This window comes from Ochotona curzoniae, unplaced genomic scaffold, assembly GCF_017591425.1.
Source record: "Ochotona curzoniae isolate NIBS_2020 unplaced genomic scaffold, NIBS_Ocur_1.0 contig_3190, whole genome shotgun sequence".
In the NCBI taxonomy this organism is placed as follows: domain Eukaryota; kingdom Metazoa; phylum Chordata; class Mammalia; order Lagomorpha; family Ochotonidae; genus Ochotona; species Ochotona curzoniae.
The window spans coordinates 17,434,697-17,453,807 of NW_024465751.1; the positions used below are offsets into that span (position 1 = coordinate 17,434,697).

Sequence of the window (19,111 nt, forward strand, 5' to 3'; positions counted from 1 at the left end):
AAGGAAGCTTAAGGGAATAACTGAAAAAAATGACTCAACATAGAATCACAGATTAGTCAACAACGTGTGCATATATAAAAGATTAAAATGCTGAAATTGTGTAGTTAATGGATCTAAAATTATCAGAGATTAGGTAACTCAGAAAGTTTGAAACTGAATTTTTGCCTAGCATAAGATAAATTTTAAAAATAAGCAAACTATTAACTGAAGGAAACTACAAATTTATGCTGAAAACAAAAAACTCAACATTATGTAATGTTGGTATGAACACTATTCACACAATTATAATGTTAGCACTAAACACTTCAACCCAAATCATGAAAATGGTATGTCAAGAAGAGTAAAGTTTTGATTGAGGCAGTAGGATGTCAGTTTTTATTTTATATTGTTAGGAGATAATTTAAAAGAAAATTTAAAAAACAGTATATGGATCATGCATTTGACCAAGCCATTAAGAATCACACATCCTAATTTGAAATGCCAGGGTTTGGGTCCAGGTTCTGCTCCTGGTTCTAGCCTTTAGGTAAGAGTGTACTCTGAGACACAGTAGGAGATGTATCAAGTGATTGGCTCCCTGATCCTTGGGTACAACTGGATTGAGTTCCTAACTTCCCACATTGAGGATATTTGAGGAGTGAGCCACTCCATGTGTGCTTTCTTTCTTTCTCTCTCTGTCAAATACAAAGTCATAATTGCTTTTATTTTTAAACGGTCTATCATTACAGATCACATTATTTTGAAAGAAGCAGACATCAGATGGAAAAATGGAAAAAATGGCTTCAGAGAACTGCATTATCTAGCTGTTTCTATGCTCTAATGACATTTCATACCCATTTCTCTCTCAGTCCATCCACTCCACCTACAATGTGCTACTCTCTCTAACCCTGGGATTATCCAGGCGTTCTATGCTTCAATGATCTGTAGTTGCAGTTCTGTTTTCCTGTAATGTTTCACCCACTTTGCTGTTTTTGATCACGTAGTAATCCACCAAATATTTTGTTTTTGTCTGTGTCCTCTCTATATCATCTGCTTAGAAATTTAGTCTACAGGTGTTGTAAAGGGTTCATACTGATACTATCCACTGTAACTCTTGCACGCAGTATACAGTATCTAAGAAGCAAAATGAAAGAATGCTGCCACTTTGAAGGAGGAAATAAAGACCGAAATAGATATATTTTTAGTGCACATGAATTCTTTACTGAATTCATCAGCCTTCCTTTGATTTTTTCAAAAATAAAATTTAGGGATGAAGAGTTTTAAGATCTAAGCTATTTTCTTGCGTGGCATTCCTTGTAAGATTCCATTTCACTGATAGTTTCATTATGCAGAACTCAGTTATTATTATTCAGAAACAGTTTTGAGATATATGCCATTATAGAGTGCACATGCATAAATAAGCATACTATTAATAATCGATGGCAATTAGCACACAATGCACTTCCTCTTAAATTTAATTATATGCTTGATTAAGGGTGTTTAGGTGCTTAATTAAAATAAGAAAGTCCAATGATACTTAATCCTCACTTATATTCATATTACAAGCCTAATAACTTCAGTCCTCACTCAATGCATACATAGCTCCTATTAATTTTACTCAGAGGCATGCTTGCTCACTGAATAGAGCCAGAAATGCAATTGGATAGGTCACATCAGGGAAAATTGTATGCAGTCTGACAGTATAAAATGAGGAAGAGTCTAGTGAAAGCAATTGAATGGAGAGATAATTGTCATAATTGGTTTCAATTAGTTTTTCATAGCTTGGTGAAGCAATTCTTATTGTGCTATACCATGAGCTATAACCAGTAACAGAACTAGTTAGCATGATTAGTAGGTGTCAATGCTTAGAAAGGTAAAATACATTCTAAATGTTAAGATTTCAACAAAGATAAATGAGCTGAATAACAATGTAAATTCATCATTTAGAAAACTTTGCCATTGTTAAATGTGACATGGTTTGAATGGAATTAAATCAGACACATTCAATTAAACACAAGGCTTATAAGTACATATTTTTTTGAGGAAAATGAGTCCATGTATGAATGGGCAATGTTTCAGCATTAAACAAGTGACCATTATGAATAATAGAATATAGAGATTTTAAGAAACTCACAGCACTGTTAAAAACCATGGTGAGACTATTAATTTGCTGAAGTAATGCACAAAAATCTCATACTGAGTATGGCAGCAAGAAACTGAACCCGTAAAAGCTTCGTAGCCTACATATGAATAAATGGCAAAGTTAGAACTGAAAATCAGGTTCATTTTTTTCATTAACAGAGCTTCTTCTGGTATATTTCATTGTCTAAAGACAAACTCAGCCACAAGTATTGTAAACAAACCAGAACACACACATTTATTTGCTATCAATTTTCTCCACACCTTTAGATCCATCTCCATGGACAAGCAATCTTAAGTGTTACTGTGAAAAGAAAAAAAAAATGCAAGATTTTTTCTATTGTGTCACATGAAGGAAATTACATTGGCTTTGGTTTTCATTTATTCAATATTACTTCTCCCATAAGGATTATTGTTTTATACAATACTTCCTTGTGGGATTCGGAACTTATTTCAATAATTGAAGATTTCTCATACTTTTTAACCTCGCCAATTCTTCGTAATTGATATAGTTCTTCAGCCACATAATTATTACAAACCCAGAATCTAGGTAGAAATATTTGGAATTTAAAAGTTGTACAATAAAGGCATAAAATCATAACATTTACCTGGATGATGTTCTTAAGTCTAGTGAATAGACTTTTAATGGACAAATTAAAAGTTAAGGAACATCTCATTCACTATGTCCTAAGAAAGCAAGTTCTTATGTAGTGATTATTTTTGGCTTTCTATCCAAACATTGTTTTAAAGGTTTGTTTTTAATCGGAAAGTCAGATACACAGAGAGGGGTAGATACAAAGAGTAAGATCTTTCATTCACCGATTCACTCTCCAAGTGGCTGGAGCTGAGCCAATCCAAAGCCAGAAGCCAGGAGCTTCTTGCAGGTCTCCCACAAGAGTGCAGAGTTCCAAGGCTCAATTGCTTTCCCAGGCCACAAGCATGGGAGCTGGATGGGAAGCAGGGCTGCTGGGATTAGAATCGGTGCCCATATGGGATCCCAATGCTGCAAGGCAAGAACTTCAGCCACTAGGCTACTGTCCCGTGGCCCCTACACAAAGATTTTGTTACAAGTAGAGCTGAGACATAAAGTGGCTATTCTTAAGACTATTGTGAAGAAACTGTTTAAACTAAAATTTTAGAAATATAGATTTGAAAAGTTAAAGGCTGTTTAGAGAAGGGAGTAAGCATGTTCATCATAATCTTTTATTAGGTTTCAAAATCCAAGAGTAAATGATGACTTTGAGGACAAAGATTACTTAAATAATGTTGTATTAATATGCAAGCTATTGCTTCAGATTATTTTAAGGTAACACCAGAGAAATAGAGACCATGAAATGTTGTTAGAACATGTTGGCAGTTAAAGGGATTATTCACTCTCTGGTATATTACTGTATTGAAAGCAAGCCAATTCCTAATAAATTTTGAGATGGGATTGTATCTGAACAAGCTCCGTGACTCATTGACAAAACCCTGTGGTTGTTCAACCCCTAAGGCAATTTTCAAGCATCAAATCCACATTGGCAGATGTGGGAATCACTGCACAATCAAGGATATTCAACTTGCCCACATCCATATCAAATTTTTCCATGCAGAATGTGTTTGAGAATTACTCATTTATTTAACTTTCTGTAAGTTCATATTAGGCAAGATGTAACTTTCTAATGAAGTTGTAAGTTTCAAGAAGAAACTGTCATCTTAAGTTCCTCTTTAACTTTATGTTTCAGGTTTCCAAAATTATATAGTGTTGGCATAATTGTTGAAATACAAAGACATCTCTCATTCTTCATATTTAATGATAACCCAGTAAACTATCCATTATAAGTTTAACACATCTTTTTTAAAGAAGTAAATTACTTTTATCCAATTCTTAATACGGATGCTTGTCCCAATTCTGTCACAAGAAGGAAACCTATTCATATTTTCTCATTGTTTTGCACTAAATTATCAAATACCACCAATGCCAGATGCAGCGGCATCCTGGTTTTAGTAACTTTAAAGTGGGCATAGCTATTAATACACCACCTTTTCATACTTTTTGTTTCCTTTCTAATGATAATCTGGTAACTGTACGGGATTTTAGCTTCTGATAATTACAAACTTTTTCATATTCCATGACATTTTCACCTTATTATAATAATTTATTGGTAATTAGATAGCTTAAACATGAAAATGTATTGCTTGGATGAATTCATTTTAGGGAGTAAAATTCATTTTGCACAGAAAAGGGCACAGATATTTAAACTTGAAAACATTAAACACTTAATCACAAGGTCTAAATCATATGTACAGTAATGACTACTCTTTTTGTATCATACCAGGTATGTTTTGCAAGTAGTAGTCTTGATCTAACTCAGAAAATGTGCTTTTCTGTAGGCTCTATTTATCCTAATGTCAAAATAAGATGATATTATTTACTTAGCATACATTTTAAGGCTTCTTTTTGTAGTAACTCTTCTATTGCACAATTATTTTGGGACTATGACAGTACTTCAAACTATGGAAAACTAAATCAAACGACATTTCTGTGAAAGTATTTCTGTGAAAGTATTTGGAAGTTCATGCATAGGAAAACTCTTAAAAATTTATTGAAAATACATATTATGAAAAAAGTCTCTGCCTGAATTTCAGATATTTGCCACTGAAATAAGCATTTTAATTTCATTCCCCATAATTTTTGACAAATTCTTACAAAAAAATCTATCCTAATATTTATTTTAACAATTATTTAAAAGAAATATTACAATATATTTTTTCACAAATTGTTTGAAATAAGTTTTAGTCAGTGTTCATTTTCCCCTTAAAGTCAATCTAGTAGTTGATTTTCCTATTAGGAAAACTAGCTAAGAAAGCACTGATTTACTCTCATTTTTATTGACTTCTGTTTCATTAATTCAAAATTATAATATTAATAGGTATATGCTGTATTATTTAATGACCCCAAGTCTTTCTGAAGTATTAGGGTGACTTTCAGGATGGCAAAAGTGGCCTGTTCTTCTATCTCTAGCATCCAGTTGATGTCAGTAGCATAACTAGCAGCATAGGAAGTATGCTTTTGGATAAAAAAATGGGTTACATTTTCACAGCATACCTGTGAGTGACATAATGGTGTAGTTTGATCAATATTTGATCATATGTTTTCATACTTATAATTAATTAATTCATTAATTATGTAACTGCTCCACACTCCATGTTTATTCTACTGTTTTGTGTTTGAACATTTAATTCTACAAATATTGTATTATGATCTTTTTAAAATATTTTCTGTTAAAGGAGATAACTACATTAATTTAGCAATCCTTTCTTGCTTGCAAGCAACAAAATGTGTTATGAGCATGATACAAAGTGAAGAATTAGAGCCCCTGTTCTCAAAATGCTCATAATATAGAGTAAAAGCAAATTTATAAAGACATTTTATTCAGTTATACACACTGTAAGAAAAGTCCACAGGAACATGGTAGATGTGATAGGTAATACAAAATATTCTCAAAATGCTTGTATAAACCAATGTCTGCAGCTGAGAGGATTTCTCGAGTTACACTGTTATGTTCCATGTGAACGAAATGGTTTGATGTGTGTAATAAGGAACATTTTGTATCACTAAAAAAGGTGGAAAACACATTAGGTTGCAAAGTACTTTGAAGTTTCAGGATGAGAGGTACTAGGTGCAAAACATTTTCCGTCAGCTTGATGTTATACTTGTCTAAATTATTTTTAATCATCTGGGAAATAAAACCTTGAGATTAATTTTCTGTAAGTAGTACAAACAACTTGATTTCACTTCCCTCAGTAGATATAATTTTACAATGTTTTAAAGCATTGTTAATTGATCTCAGCAGGATCATGTTTCATCTATTTGACTGAAAAATTAAGCAATGCTGTACTCATGCTCTCCTTTATGCTTGTTTTCCAAATTTTCACTCCAATTTTCAAGGTCAAGTTTTCTTCCTCATAATTTACAGAAACATCTCGCCTTCACAACCGTACATGTGTCTCCAATAAGTTGAGGATACTTTTTAAGCTAAGGCTTCCTTTACGTGCTTATTAGTATAAGTCACTCTCATTTTTTCTAAACTGCTTGCTAGACTTTGGATGAAGTTTTCCAGGAAAACGTTGATGATAATTCCATGCACCAATCATCCTTTACATATACTCACTTTCAGAATTTAAATTGTATGTTAAACTTAAATTTCTTATTAATCTTATCTGCATGATTTCCCCATTGCACACAAAGAAAACCTGACCAAGGCCATTAACCAGTAAATAGTAGACTTGTGGTTTAATACCAGAGTTCCTAAATTAAAAACCTTAGTTCACTGCACAATTATATATGGTTACCTAGGAAAGTCAGGCAATCATTCCACAAGTATTTATTACAGAATTTATCCTATTTCAATGCTCTATGGATATAGTCTTGCAAAACACAAACATAGCACTGCCCTCCTGGAGTGTGTATCTGGATGGAATTAATAAATATATTCTTACATAATACTAATTACAATGTAATATATGTTATAGGAAAAAAATGTAAGTTGTTATTAAAACATATAATGTGAAAAGTTAGTCATAATTAAGAAGACTCCTGGAAGCGGTTTTCTGATAAAGTAGGGCTAAAACTGTGGTATGAAATAAATTAGTTCAGTAGATATAAGATGGACCATATTAGCTGTAGTTTAAGATACTGCTTGCGACATTGGCATTCCACATTAAGGAACCTGTTTTAGGCTTGACTGCTTCTCCTCCGATTCAGGTTCCTGCTAATGTGCCTGGAAAAGCAGCAAAAAGCAGTGCAAGTGCTTGGGCTGTGCCATCTACGTGGGAAACTAGGATGGAGTTTCTAACTCCTGATTTCAGCATAGAGCAACCCTTGATATTGGTACCATTTGGGCATTAACTCAGCAGATGGAAGAGCTCTCTCTTATCCTAAAGAGGAAATATTTCCAGCATTAAGTGTTTGGTGATGGGCAATTTTTTTAAGACTTGTTTATTTTTATTGGAAAGTCAGATATAGAGGAGGAGAAACAGAGGAAGATATTCCATCCGTTTAATTCTCTCCCCAGCTCCATAATGGCTGCAGCTGAGCCAATCCAAAGCCAGGAGCCAGGAGCCTCTTCCAGGTCCCCCATATGTGCGCAGGGTCCCAAGGCTTTGGGTCGTCCTCAGCTGCTTTCCCAGGCTACAAGTAGGGAGCTGGATAGGAAGCAGGGCCACCAGAACACTAACCAGCACCCATACGGGAACCTGGCAATATGCAAGGTGAAGACTTCAGCCGCTAGGCTACCGTGCTGGGTTTTAGTGATGGCATTTTAGCAGCTCTTCAGAACGCAATAATTAAGAGATAAAATTTGAGATTCCTTTGAAATGTACGGAGATTCTAAATAAGCAAAGATTTTCATAAACATACATAATATGTGTATATATAAATACTCTGATTTTAATAATTTGATACTGACTAGTGGAAAAATATGTTAGTATCATCAAGATTTTTAGAATAGTCAAATTATGAATGCATGTGTTAAAAGCATTAACTTTATAACTATTGAAATGATTACATAAAAAATATATTTCCTAGCAAACAATATGTGCAAATATTAGATGCATAAATAGTGGCATTATTATTCTAATAATGTTTGTACTTCAGATGTGTGATTAGGTAATATCTTTGCAGTAGCTGAGCAATACATATCAAATCTGTTAATTAAGTGCTATGCCATAGGTGATGTCTTTAAATTAATCAAAAAATATAATTTAGTAAAGGTGAAATTCAACTCCTAATAACTGATAAATGAAGTTTAAGGTATAGTCTCCAATTTTGGCAAATTTTGAAAGATTTGTGTAACCAAATTCACAAACTTCTCTGAGGTTGCCTTTGATTCAATATACATTCTTTCATCAACTGATCATCAGACCATGTACCATGGTTAAACTTTCAATCAAAATAGCACATCACCTTCTCAGGAAGGTCAGTAACTAGCATGTTTAACAATGCTGCTTGCTTTGTAATTATTTGTTTCAAAAACACATTGAGGTAATATGCACAAAGTAGCTATCTTTAACATATATTTGGTGAATATCTTAAATTAAAATTCAAACTCTTTGCGGTTGGTGAAAAAAAAAAAAAACAGAAACCAAAAAATGATGTCTAAATGTTAGTGTAAGCTAGCTTTTCTAAACTGATATTGAACAGAAATGGGTTTAATTAAGAAGTTCAAATGTGTAGCCTCTTTTTAAAGACAATTGAGAAATGAATGTTCAATGTAATGTAGCATTTGTTTCATGGTAAGTTACATGATTATTCAGTTAATAGTACATCATTCTTGGCTCTTCCCCTTAAAATAGACATAGCTTAGAGAGAAGTTTCAAAGCAAATGTCTAGTGGGGTAGACATTCCTCTCTTATTGAAGATTCAACTTCCCTCTTCTGCATTTCCAAACCTGCCTCTTGCTAGTGCATCCTGGAGACTAAACATGATGGCACAAGTGCTGGCCTGCTGATATTAATGGAGGAGACAAGGATGGAATTCACAGCTCTAAATTTCAGCCTGGTTCAGTCTTGACAGGTGCTAAGTGAACGAGCAAATGTGATATATTTTCCTTTTGTCTCTGTTTATCATTCTCTTTCCCTCTCTTTCAAGAAGATAAAAACAGATGAAAAATATTTACTAGTTTGAAGAGAACAAAAAGTAGAATTCACGGGCAATAACTGAAGAATCTGGGCCTATAAAACTAAATATGAAACAATCCCTGTCATGTGCTGTACAGTCTAAGGGATAATGGGTAGCTTTTCTTACTTATGGAGATATATACACAAAGAAAAGTTACAATGGGGAAGACCAGATGATTCTTAGTTTCACTTGAAATAGTTAAATACTTATCTGTGTATGGATTTAAAAATAATCGAGCAACAAAGCAGGGTAATAGGTAATCTATCAGGATTCTACTGAGGATATTATTCATTCACTTGACATGTGTTATATTTTTTGATTGTAGGTACTTTGATGTGGGTAGTATTCATTTGTTCATTTACAATAAAGATAAATCTGAGTTGAGCAACTGTTTAGCGTTTTCTCCTCTCCCTCTTGTTATTTCCATATCTACCCACTTTGTGTTAAATAATTGCGAGACTACTTTACTTCTAGATATATATCTTTGTGATAATTGAAGTCTTGACCCTAATTATTTTTTAGAGGGTGAAAGGGAGAGAACTGGATTTATTCTAAGGTTAAAAGTGGTAGTTTCATTACAAGCATTTTCCTTTGTTATTACAATATTCAGAGGACTGAATTCATATTCATTTCATCAAAACTTGTTAACCTCCACATTTCTTACAGCAAACATCTATTAATGAAATAAAAATTTCAAAAACTTTAGTATGTCAAGCTAAGTTATTGTTGAATTCATTACTTTTTTAATTGCTTAAAACTCACAGATAATATCAGTTTTAATGAAAATGTACACATGGTACATGTTTTGATAAAAGCTGAAAATGAAATATGAGAAATAATCATTCTTGGTTACTGATATTTCAAATATTTTACAAATATGAGCTTATAATGTCTTAGTGGAAATCTCTGTTGTTTGCAGAAACTACTTATATTTAACAAATACTACTCAAGTTCTTCAGCTTTCATTATTAAAATAAACTGAGTATTTGAAATTCACTGTAAATATATTAATTTCTAAGCTATATCACAAGTTCTATGAATGCTGTGTCATCCATGTTTCATTCATTCAACTGCACTCATCGTTGAAATCAATTTTATCTTTCACTAGTATCCAGCTTATAAATTAAAGCCAAGCTTAAAAAATAAAAATATCTCAATCCCATACATTGCATATCAAAAGGTGCAAATGTCATCTCTCTGTATAATTATTACATATTTACAAATAAGAATCTGTTACTTCTTCAAAACTGAAGCTGTACAACTTGAACCATTCTGTACCTTGATATTTTTATCCAATATTATCATTGATTTCTAATATTAACATATTATTTGCAATAAAAATTAGTATAAACTATGGATTTACATATATTGAAATTAGTATAAACCAGTTTACAATAATTGGCTTAACAATGTGATAATGATATTTTGTGGAAGTTATAAACACACAAATGACACTACAGGACAAAATGGGCATATGTATTCAATTTTGGTATCACAGTGTCATTATTTTATTTTACATAGTATTAACTGCTTATTTGTCCACAGTACAAGTATGAAAACCTGAAAATCAGTATTTACATGATATTATTAACTACATACCTTAATTAAGTTAGAATATATCTTACTCCAACATTACTTGTATTTTTATTATCATTTATAGTGTAATTGCAATATGATAAATATAAAACATATAAAGTAACATAATTTATACTCAACTTCATTATTTTGTGTATTCTTCTAGTTTTATATGTTTTTACTCCTACAAAAATTACTTGTAAACTCATTTACTTTCATTATTCAACTAATAGGAAAATGGATAGGGAGAAATAATATGAAGAATGAGGCATTTCCTAAGTATTTTGTATGGTGATCTAATTAAAATATCACAATTCTTGTACACTGGTGATTAAACAAATAATAGAGCTGGAATTCTTTCACAATCCCTCAAACATAAAAAAAATTGTACTTTTCCTATTACACTGCATTTTTTATGTTCAAATGAAAAATTTGTTAAATCCTCAAATATCTACCTATTTTTTAGATATATGCTTATGTTTTTGTATTAACCATAAGTATCAAAGTCATGAGGTTCATATAAGAGAACTGCATTGTCTCATTTCTATGTCAATGAACTTAGAGGAAGCCATATATGTGGTGTTAGCCTCAGCTTTATTTCTACTGATTTCAAAGCTTGATATAGAGATTAATTATACCAATTCCTAATTTTTTTAGCACAACAAAATATACCATAACATTTTGTTTCCCTTCCCATACTTTCCTGGTACATGTGTTGAGATAGAAGCAAATTCCCTTCTTGTGTATCTTAAAGGATAAAGAATACAATTATCTACATATAATTTTATAGCTATAAAATATTAAACTGCATATTAAGATAACTGTAGACTCTCCTCCTTTTCCTGTTCCACAGAATTGCAGAGTAGCTCTTGTGGAAACCCTGGAGTTCCACCCAAAGCTGTGTTGTATGGCACAAGGTTCAATGTTGGTGACAAGATTCGCTACAGCTGTGTTACTGGTTATATCCTCGACGGACACCCTCAACTTACCTGCATAGCCAATTCGGTTAACACAGCCTCCTGGGATTTCCCGGTTCCCATATGCAGAGGTAAGAATGCTTTATGTAATACTGATTGAAAATATATTGGGTATCATGAAGGCATTGTGGAATTGTACCTATGAAATCTGTTCTCTTTATAGCAATTATGTTAGAGAGGGAGATTTCTATAGAGTTCTCACAGAGAATTAATCAGTGAGACATATCGGTAACCAAGTAAACCTCCTTCACTTCTAATTTATTTTGAGTCTACATGTAGAAAATTTGATAATTAAAATAAAATCTTTGAAAGCAAGTAAGAGATATAGTCAGCATGATACTATACAATAGTAAAACACTAACCACTTTCTAAGACAACATTTGTGAACTTAGACAATGAAATTCAGCCCTATATTTTTACAAGCTTATGCAAATGTTCTGTATGCCTTTAAGTCTTCATGTTTATATGGAAAAATAAGTTGATGGTGTTTATACTTTGACTTAGGCTGTGAACATTGTTATCTTACTTTCATTAAGAAATATTAACTGAAACTTTGAATCTTAAGTGATTCCAGTGGAGTACTTAGAATGGAAATTTATGAAATTAATAATGTTGTAAATTTCATTGCTGATATTATGAAGACTAAATTATGGTGAAAACGCAACATATACTTGTGGAGTCAAAGTTCAAATTAAAGAATTTGGAAAACAAATTTTCAACATTAGCCACCAATATGCATTGATTTTATCCATGAAAATTATTTGTTTCCTAGTAAATAATAAATGAATTGTATTTCAATTATCATCTGACACATCTCTATTACAACTCTATGAATGAAATAAAATTCACAACTGTTCATCTAAATTACTTTGCAGTCCAGACATGTGGCCCTAAATGGAAGCAGTAGGAATCCCTAGAATCCAAAGACATGTTGTTACCCCACCTTCTGCTCTTAGCATTTGAATTATCTCAGGCAAATCACAGCAATAATCTGAGGCTCATTTATCTCATTTGACAACTGTAAGATAAAGAACTCACCTGTTGTGAGAACTAAGTTAAGTAGCTATTACCTGCTACTGAATAAAATAGCCGCTCTATGTTGGCATTCATTCAATATTAGGTTCCTTTGTTGTTGTTATTTATATTGCTACTATTACAATTATTGCTACTTCTATGCTGCCCCTGCTGCTGTTGCTGTTGCAATTTCCATGATCATGCTTATTAGCTATCATTTATTTAAGCCATTAAAATGTCTTATAAATGTGTATTATCACTTTTTATTACACAATAGCAAACTCATGTGCGTCAATTTAAAAATAATTGTACCAAAATACTCAGTAAGTAAACATCGAGGATTATGAAGAGTCCAAGGTTTTATCTAAACTTGTAAGTTGAACAAGTTTCCCTGCCAGTTTCATAATGGTGATAAAAATTACAAAACTTTTGGGTCAGAAGCAAAGGAAAGTTTGGAGTCATCTAAAGAGTTGAGGTTCCATAATTTGTGCCAATTCTCCAAGACTGAGTTCATGTAGAGCAACAGAGTGTGTGATGCCTACATTTATACTAAACAATACCACAGGTGATGAATCCTGAGCTTAGGAACCTGAATTTTTTATACTGAGTAGCAACCACCCTTTGTGCTGAAGAGGGTGGGTTGGAGTAGGTATGGAGCCACTATGCTCTTTCCTTAGACGACAATTAAATCCATCCTTTGCTCTGATGAAAGATATCATTTAAATTCTTCAAGGCTATTTCATAAGCAACAATCTTTTAAAATAGTCTCATGCAAAGATTTAACTGAAAATTAGAAATTCAGAATATCTCGTGCAGATCAGAAAGGTCCATGAAAACTGTCTCCTAAAATAATGTGGAATGAAGTGGAAGGAATTTATGATCCATTCTGTCTGATCCTAAAGCAGGAATCTCTTTGACATGTACCAAAAGTCAATCATATTTCTCTTTACTAGTATTTTAGTATAATGAGAGGAAATAGAATAATGGACACACATTTACTGAAAGGCATACAGTCAGTTATTTTTATGGATAAGTTACGCAGTGCAAAATGACTTGTGAAAATACTTAAACCTAGTAAGTGTTGGGTTCAGCAGTCAACATGCCACCTGGGACACCATATCTAAGTCTCTGGGTTTGAATCTCAGTCCTACTTCTGATCGCATCTTCCTTCTGATGCACATTCCAGAAGGAAACACGTGCCATATTCGGTTTTCTTCAACTGCCACAGGCCAGCAGACGTCTGGCTAGTGAACCACCTACAGAAAGATCTCTCTCCATCCCTACCTCTCTCACTCTGTATGTGTATGTGCATGTGCACACATATATGTCTTCACTGTAAATAAGATCCTCCCAAGTTAAAAAAAAAAAACTAAAAAACATTTATTTAAAAGTTATGTCAGAATTGAGGCTTATGATATTTAAGATCCAGAAACATTTAGAAACAGTGGAACATTCTCCACATTACCTGAATAGTCATCTTGGTGATGGGATTCCTTCTTCATCTCGATCCTGATTATAGTGTTCGTGGTCAGAGAGATCTGATTCAGAATGCTGATTTGTCACATATAGGCTAGAGCATTAAAAAAAATCAGTATTTTGTTAGCTATTGTGATATGAAGAGATAAGGAGAAATACCAATATATCAATGCTATTAAAATTGAATATTAACATGCACAAAGTACCAAATATATGTCACATTATTTAAGTTAGCTGCATTAACCCCACTTTTTCTTAGTACCTATCACTATGTGCTTCCTGAACAAAGGCTATTAATTCAGGTCGAACAATAAAGCCAGCACTTGTTATCGTACTATGGATGTTGCCATTGGGTTTCTCAATTAAACTGTATTGCCAGAATATATATCCCCTTTATCAACTCCTCATTCCAAATTCCCTGAAGGATTATTTTGTTTGACTTTCAATATAACACATATACATTTTCTATTCTATTAAAAATGGCACTGATGTTTTAGAAATATTGCCTGCTTTATTTTTGTCTTCCAAGCTCACATCTTTCACCCAGCAGTAACATTAATGAATAAATTTACTCATTCAATGTTTTTGTTAGGAGTATGTCCTGTAGAAAAAAAATACAAATATGTGTTGAATATCAATAAATTATTTGAGTATAAATATTTGTTGAATATATAACTGAATATAAATATGTGTTGAATATCAATAGATTAAGAAATAATCTGGCCTGTAAGTATCTGTGCACATTGTAATGTAATCAGCCAATTACAATAGTGTGTGCTGTGTTATTAATAGGATCTGTAGTAAGCACTGCGCACCTTACTAGGAAGGGTATTGATGTCTCAAAGTTTAATGGAAGGAAGTTCAGTTAGAGACAATACTTTAAAAGACTTCACAGAAGATGGCTAAAAGTACATACCATATAAAGCAAGAATACTTCGAGTGAGTCTGTAATTCATGTAGAATACATTAATTTTCATTTCCAGTCTCATGCATCACTAATATTCTTTGGCCAAGAGTAAAGACTAAGTCATACTTTATAGAGCTTATGATCTAATTTTCTAACTCACAAGTTATTTCTCACTAACCAAATTTTTAATTAAAACTTAATAGGGGAATATAAATGTGGTTGTCATTCATTTCAAAAGAAAACAGAAGAGACTGCTCATTCTGTGTCTTTCATCTCTTGCTTTTTGCCACTTTATAGCATACCAATTCTTTAATTTATAGCTTTGCAGGGGGCTGATCACTCTGTAACGATCTGTTTATTACCTCTCTTGAAATTCGCACATAGAGCTTCTCCCTGACAAAACCTTTGTTTTTAAAGAGTTTTTCTTTTAAATTATTATTCTACTTGACAATGTTAGCTTAATTAAGAATAAATGAATGTCACATCAAACTAGAGAATATAGTGCAAAACTTTTTGTGTTATTTTTTCTTCAGGCTGAATCAATTTTATTAACACCATCTGGTAGCATTTGTGAAATACAGCTAAAATGCCTATAAAAAGTGAAGCCTCATTCATGTCTTTTTAGCACACCTCCCATTTGACATTTCCTTGACATTTATTCTCACTGAGCTTTGGTGTGACCTCTGAGTCCTTCTCAACTCATTTCACTGACCCTTTTTTATTAATGAAAAGAAGTTAGAAGTCAAGGTAAAATGATCCTCTATTCCTAGATAGAAAATTCCAAAATTCATAATAATATTCTGTATGCTAAAGGACATTTCTACATTATTTCAGGGCAAATTAATAAAACTGTAAAGACAGACAATACTAGAGTGTTTTATAATCCTGGTTTCATGCATAAAAATTCATCAATTTTTTTTTATAGAAAGCTCCGTTGCAACTATTTGAAAGACAAGGGGTGCAGGGTCCGGGATGAAATAATGAGGTTATCCATCCACTGCCTCACTCCCAAATGTATGCAGTTGTCAGGGCTGGGCTACACCAAAGCCAGCATCCAGGGACCTCATCCAGGTGTCCCAGCTTGAGGAGCCATCTGCCACTGCTTTTCCAGGCACATTATAGGAAGGCGGATTGGAAGAGAAGGAGCTGGAATTTGAACCACCATCAATATAGAATGCTAGTGTTACAGGTAGCAGATTTACCCACTATGCCACAATGCTGATCGCAAATTTATTAAACTTTTAACGATTTATTTATTTTCCTATTTATTTGAAAGTCAAAATGACAGAAGAAGAGAGAGAAAGAGAGCAAGAGATAGGCCAGGCCAAATCTATGAGCAAGAAACTGCATTGTGGCTTCCCATAGGGGCTTTAGGGACCCAGGCTCATTAGCAGGAAGCTGGATCAGAAACCAAGAAGATGCAGCATGTGGGGTATAGGATTCCAACAGGTAGCTTACTCTAGTGTTCTTCAGCACGTCTTACTCTCTACAGACACACGCGAATCAATAATTTACAAAAGAACACATGAAGATTAAAGAAGTAAGTCACATTTAAAACTGTATTAGGAATGTATGAATTTTGGATGAATTAGAAAAAAAATAATATGGGTTTTACATTGCCTTTATGAGTTCTGTATTTAAATAGACAACAATAAATCTACACTCCTAAAGTACAGACTGTGATATTCTAATTCCCCCTATCATAAGGACAATAGAATTAGAGGTAAAGTTTTTTTAAATGTGTCAAAGTAAAATTGAGCTCCATTTTACAGTCAAGTATCAAATTGTCACAAGCCATAAATCAAGAATTATTTTTGATGGCCTTATTTTAAACTTTTCAAACATTTTTAACATTATATCAGAAAATATCTTATTGCAGATTTTAGATTTTAAAACCAGGCTTTTCATTATTATCTGAGCAACATTATTCAGGCCCTTTTATTGACCTGCTTATCATACAGTATAGTCTCCTAATGTGAACAGTTACACTTGATAATAAGGATGAAAACATTTTGTGAATGCCTCTTCATAAGCAACCTAATTTTATAAGTATATGAAATTTTTGCTTGATTTTGGGGAAATTCTGAGTTTTATTTGCTGCTGCTTCATCACATCTTGGAAACACAAGCTATTCCATCAGCATATAGACCAAGACTCAGTCGCCCTCTCACAGACCTAATGTTCTTTTGAAAAGTATACTGGTTGATTAAAACATGTAATTTTTTTCATCATGTTATTTTAGTATTATATAGCATGACATTTACATTCCCACCAACGATGCATAAGGTTTCCAATTTCCTCACAGTGTCACTAACACCTGTAATTTTTTAATTTCTTCCTTTTTACTAACTTAATGAGTGTGAGGTAGTCTCTTCACACCACGTAAATACAGTAAAGAATAATAAAAGTAGACAATTATCATCTCTCATACTAGCTTCAGAATAAGGAAGCTCTGTTTAAAATTTAGAAATGGTAAAGCTGCAATAATTAAAATAGAGACAAAACAGGTGCTTCTGAACATTTATACTTTGTGTTTTGATATGTTAGACATGGAATATAACTATAAACCAAATAGCAAACATAATACTTACTATCATAAAGAAAACAGTTTAGAACAGATAGATATTTTCAAACATTCCATCATATAATTGCAAATTATTCTGGGTGGGAAAAAACCCTAAAACGTATCAGGTTTTGGCAAAGAAATGTTAACTCGCTGCATATACTAGTTTCTGCAGATACACTACAATTGTACCCAGTTTCACTCACTACATATTTCTATTTGTCACACTATGAACATAATACAAGGATAATCAATATATTCATTTCTCTTACCAAAGTAATTTTCCTTTCCCAGCAATTTTTGTCTTTTTCTTTCTGAGCTAAACCCCAGTTAGACTGCCAAGCTCAAAATGCTCATTGTTGGTTTGCTGCCAACTGCAAAGTACTTAATGATGGAAAACAAAAGAAAAACAGGAAAATGAGTGACCACATATAAACCTAATTCTCTATGCTTTGTCTCCAGGAAAGGAAACACACTTTCACAATGTATTGTAGAAAACTACAGCTGTCAGGGATTGCATAAACTCATATACCACATACATTGTAGCAGAAGGAAAACTGAGAAGCCTAAATCTTGTTGTTAATTACTATACATAGTTAAATATTGAAGAGACCTGGACTAAACTTATCACCACAGGCTCTTAAAATATATTGCAATTATTATTCATTTTCCAACACAATTTTCTTATGTATTTCCAACATTAGAACAATCTCATTGTTCCAAAATTAGAACAATTAATTTCAAAATATTTCAACTATGTTTACTCTAAAATTTTTGCTTTATTTTACTCTTCATTTGAATGACCTAAAAAAAATGCGAGAGAAAGAGAGAGACAGAGAGATGTTCCAGCTGCTGGTTCATGTACAAGAGCCAGGGCTCAAGTGGTTTGGAGCCAGTAGTTTGAGAATCAATCGAAGTCTCCCATACGGGTGGCAAGAATCCAAGCATTTGACCCCACCATCTGTAGCCTCCCAGTGTGTATGTTAGCAGTTTGTAGGAATTGGAGCAAGAGCCAGAACTTGAACCTAGAAACTTCGCTATTGGGTATGAATTTTTTAGTTTGCATCTTAAAGATCACACTAACCCTGCCTGATGTGGGAATTAGGGAGAGTGACCAATGGATAGAAAATATTTCTGTTTTGTCTCAATCTCTGTCTGTCTTCCTTTCACATAAGTATTTCAAACATTCTTAAGTGAAATAGTAGCAAAACCAGATGTGGGATGAATGAAATGAGATAGGAGGGATGTGATAAATATTTTAAAAAATCTTCACCAAATTAGAAAAACATTGAGTACCCAGTATACTTTAGCATGCCTTATCTTTTTGTATCCTTAAACTAAAACTTTGCTGCAGCTGATAGAGTCAGATTTTCTTCTTTTATCCACTCTGTTGATATTAAATATCATCATAATGTAGTAACTGCATACAAAGATTACTTATGTTGCTCATTTTGTCATTTTTTTCTTGCCTTCACTGCAAGTATTAGTTTGTATTTACACAGACAGCCCAATGTGAGATTTGAGCTATCTGACACTGAGTTTTGTGTTCTTGAGGCTTATCTCATTGCATTCACTTACTATGTATTTATGAATTAGAATGAATTTCAGAAATTAAATAAACATATTTTCAGAGAACAGACTAGTTATTTGACAGTGCTTAATATGGAGTCACATCTTTTGCTTAAAGAGAGCAGTTTTCTAATTCCAATGGTTATACTCTGTTTTGCTTTAAAACATGCTGTGGTTTCATTAACTTTTGTTCGTTTCTTCTCCCCTTATTAACATATTACACACTTCCACATATATTGACATCTGAAATTTTT

The 19,111-nt window shown here is 32.9% G+C and overlaps 1 protein-coding gene across 3 annotated transcripts in view; it reads left to right on the plus strand.

The window, feature by feature from the left end:
* CSMD3 (CUB and Sushi multiple domains 3) overlaps positions 1-19,111 on the plus strand; it is an 873,364-nt gene that overhangs the window by 177,708 nt on the left and 676,545 nt on the right. For all 3 annotated transcript variants that reach the window (XM_040979396.1, XM_040979397.1, XM_040979398.1), the window contains exon 4: positions 11,205-11,399. In XM_040979396.1, the coding sequence (XP_040835330.1) occupies positions 11,205-11,399 (195 nt within the window). The remainder of the gene's footprint in view (positions 1-11,204; positions 11,400-19,111) is intronic.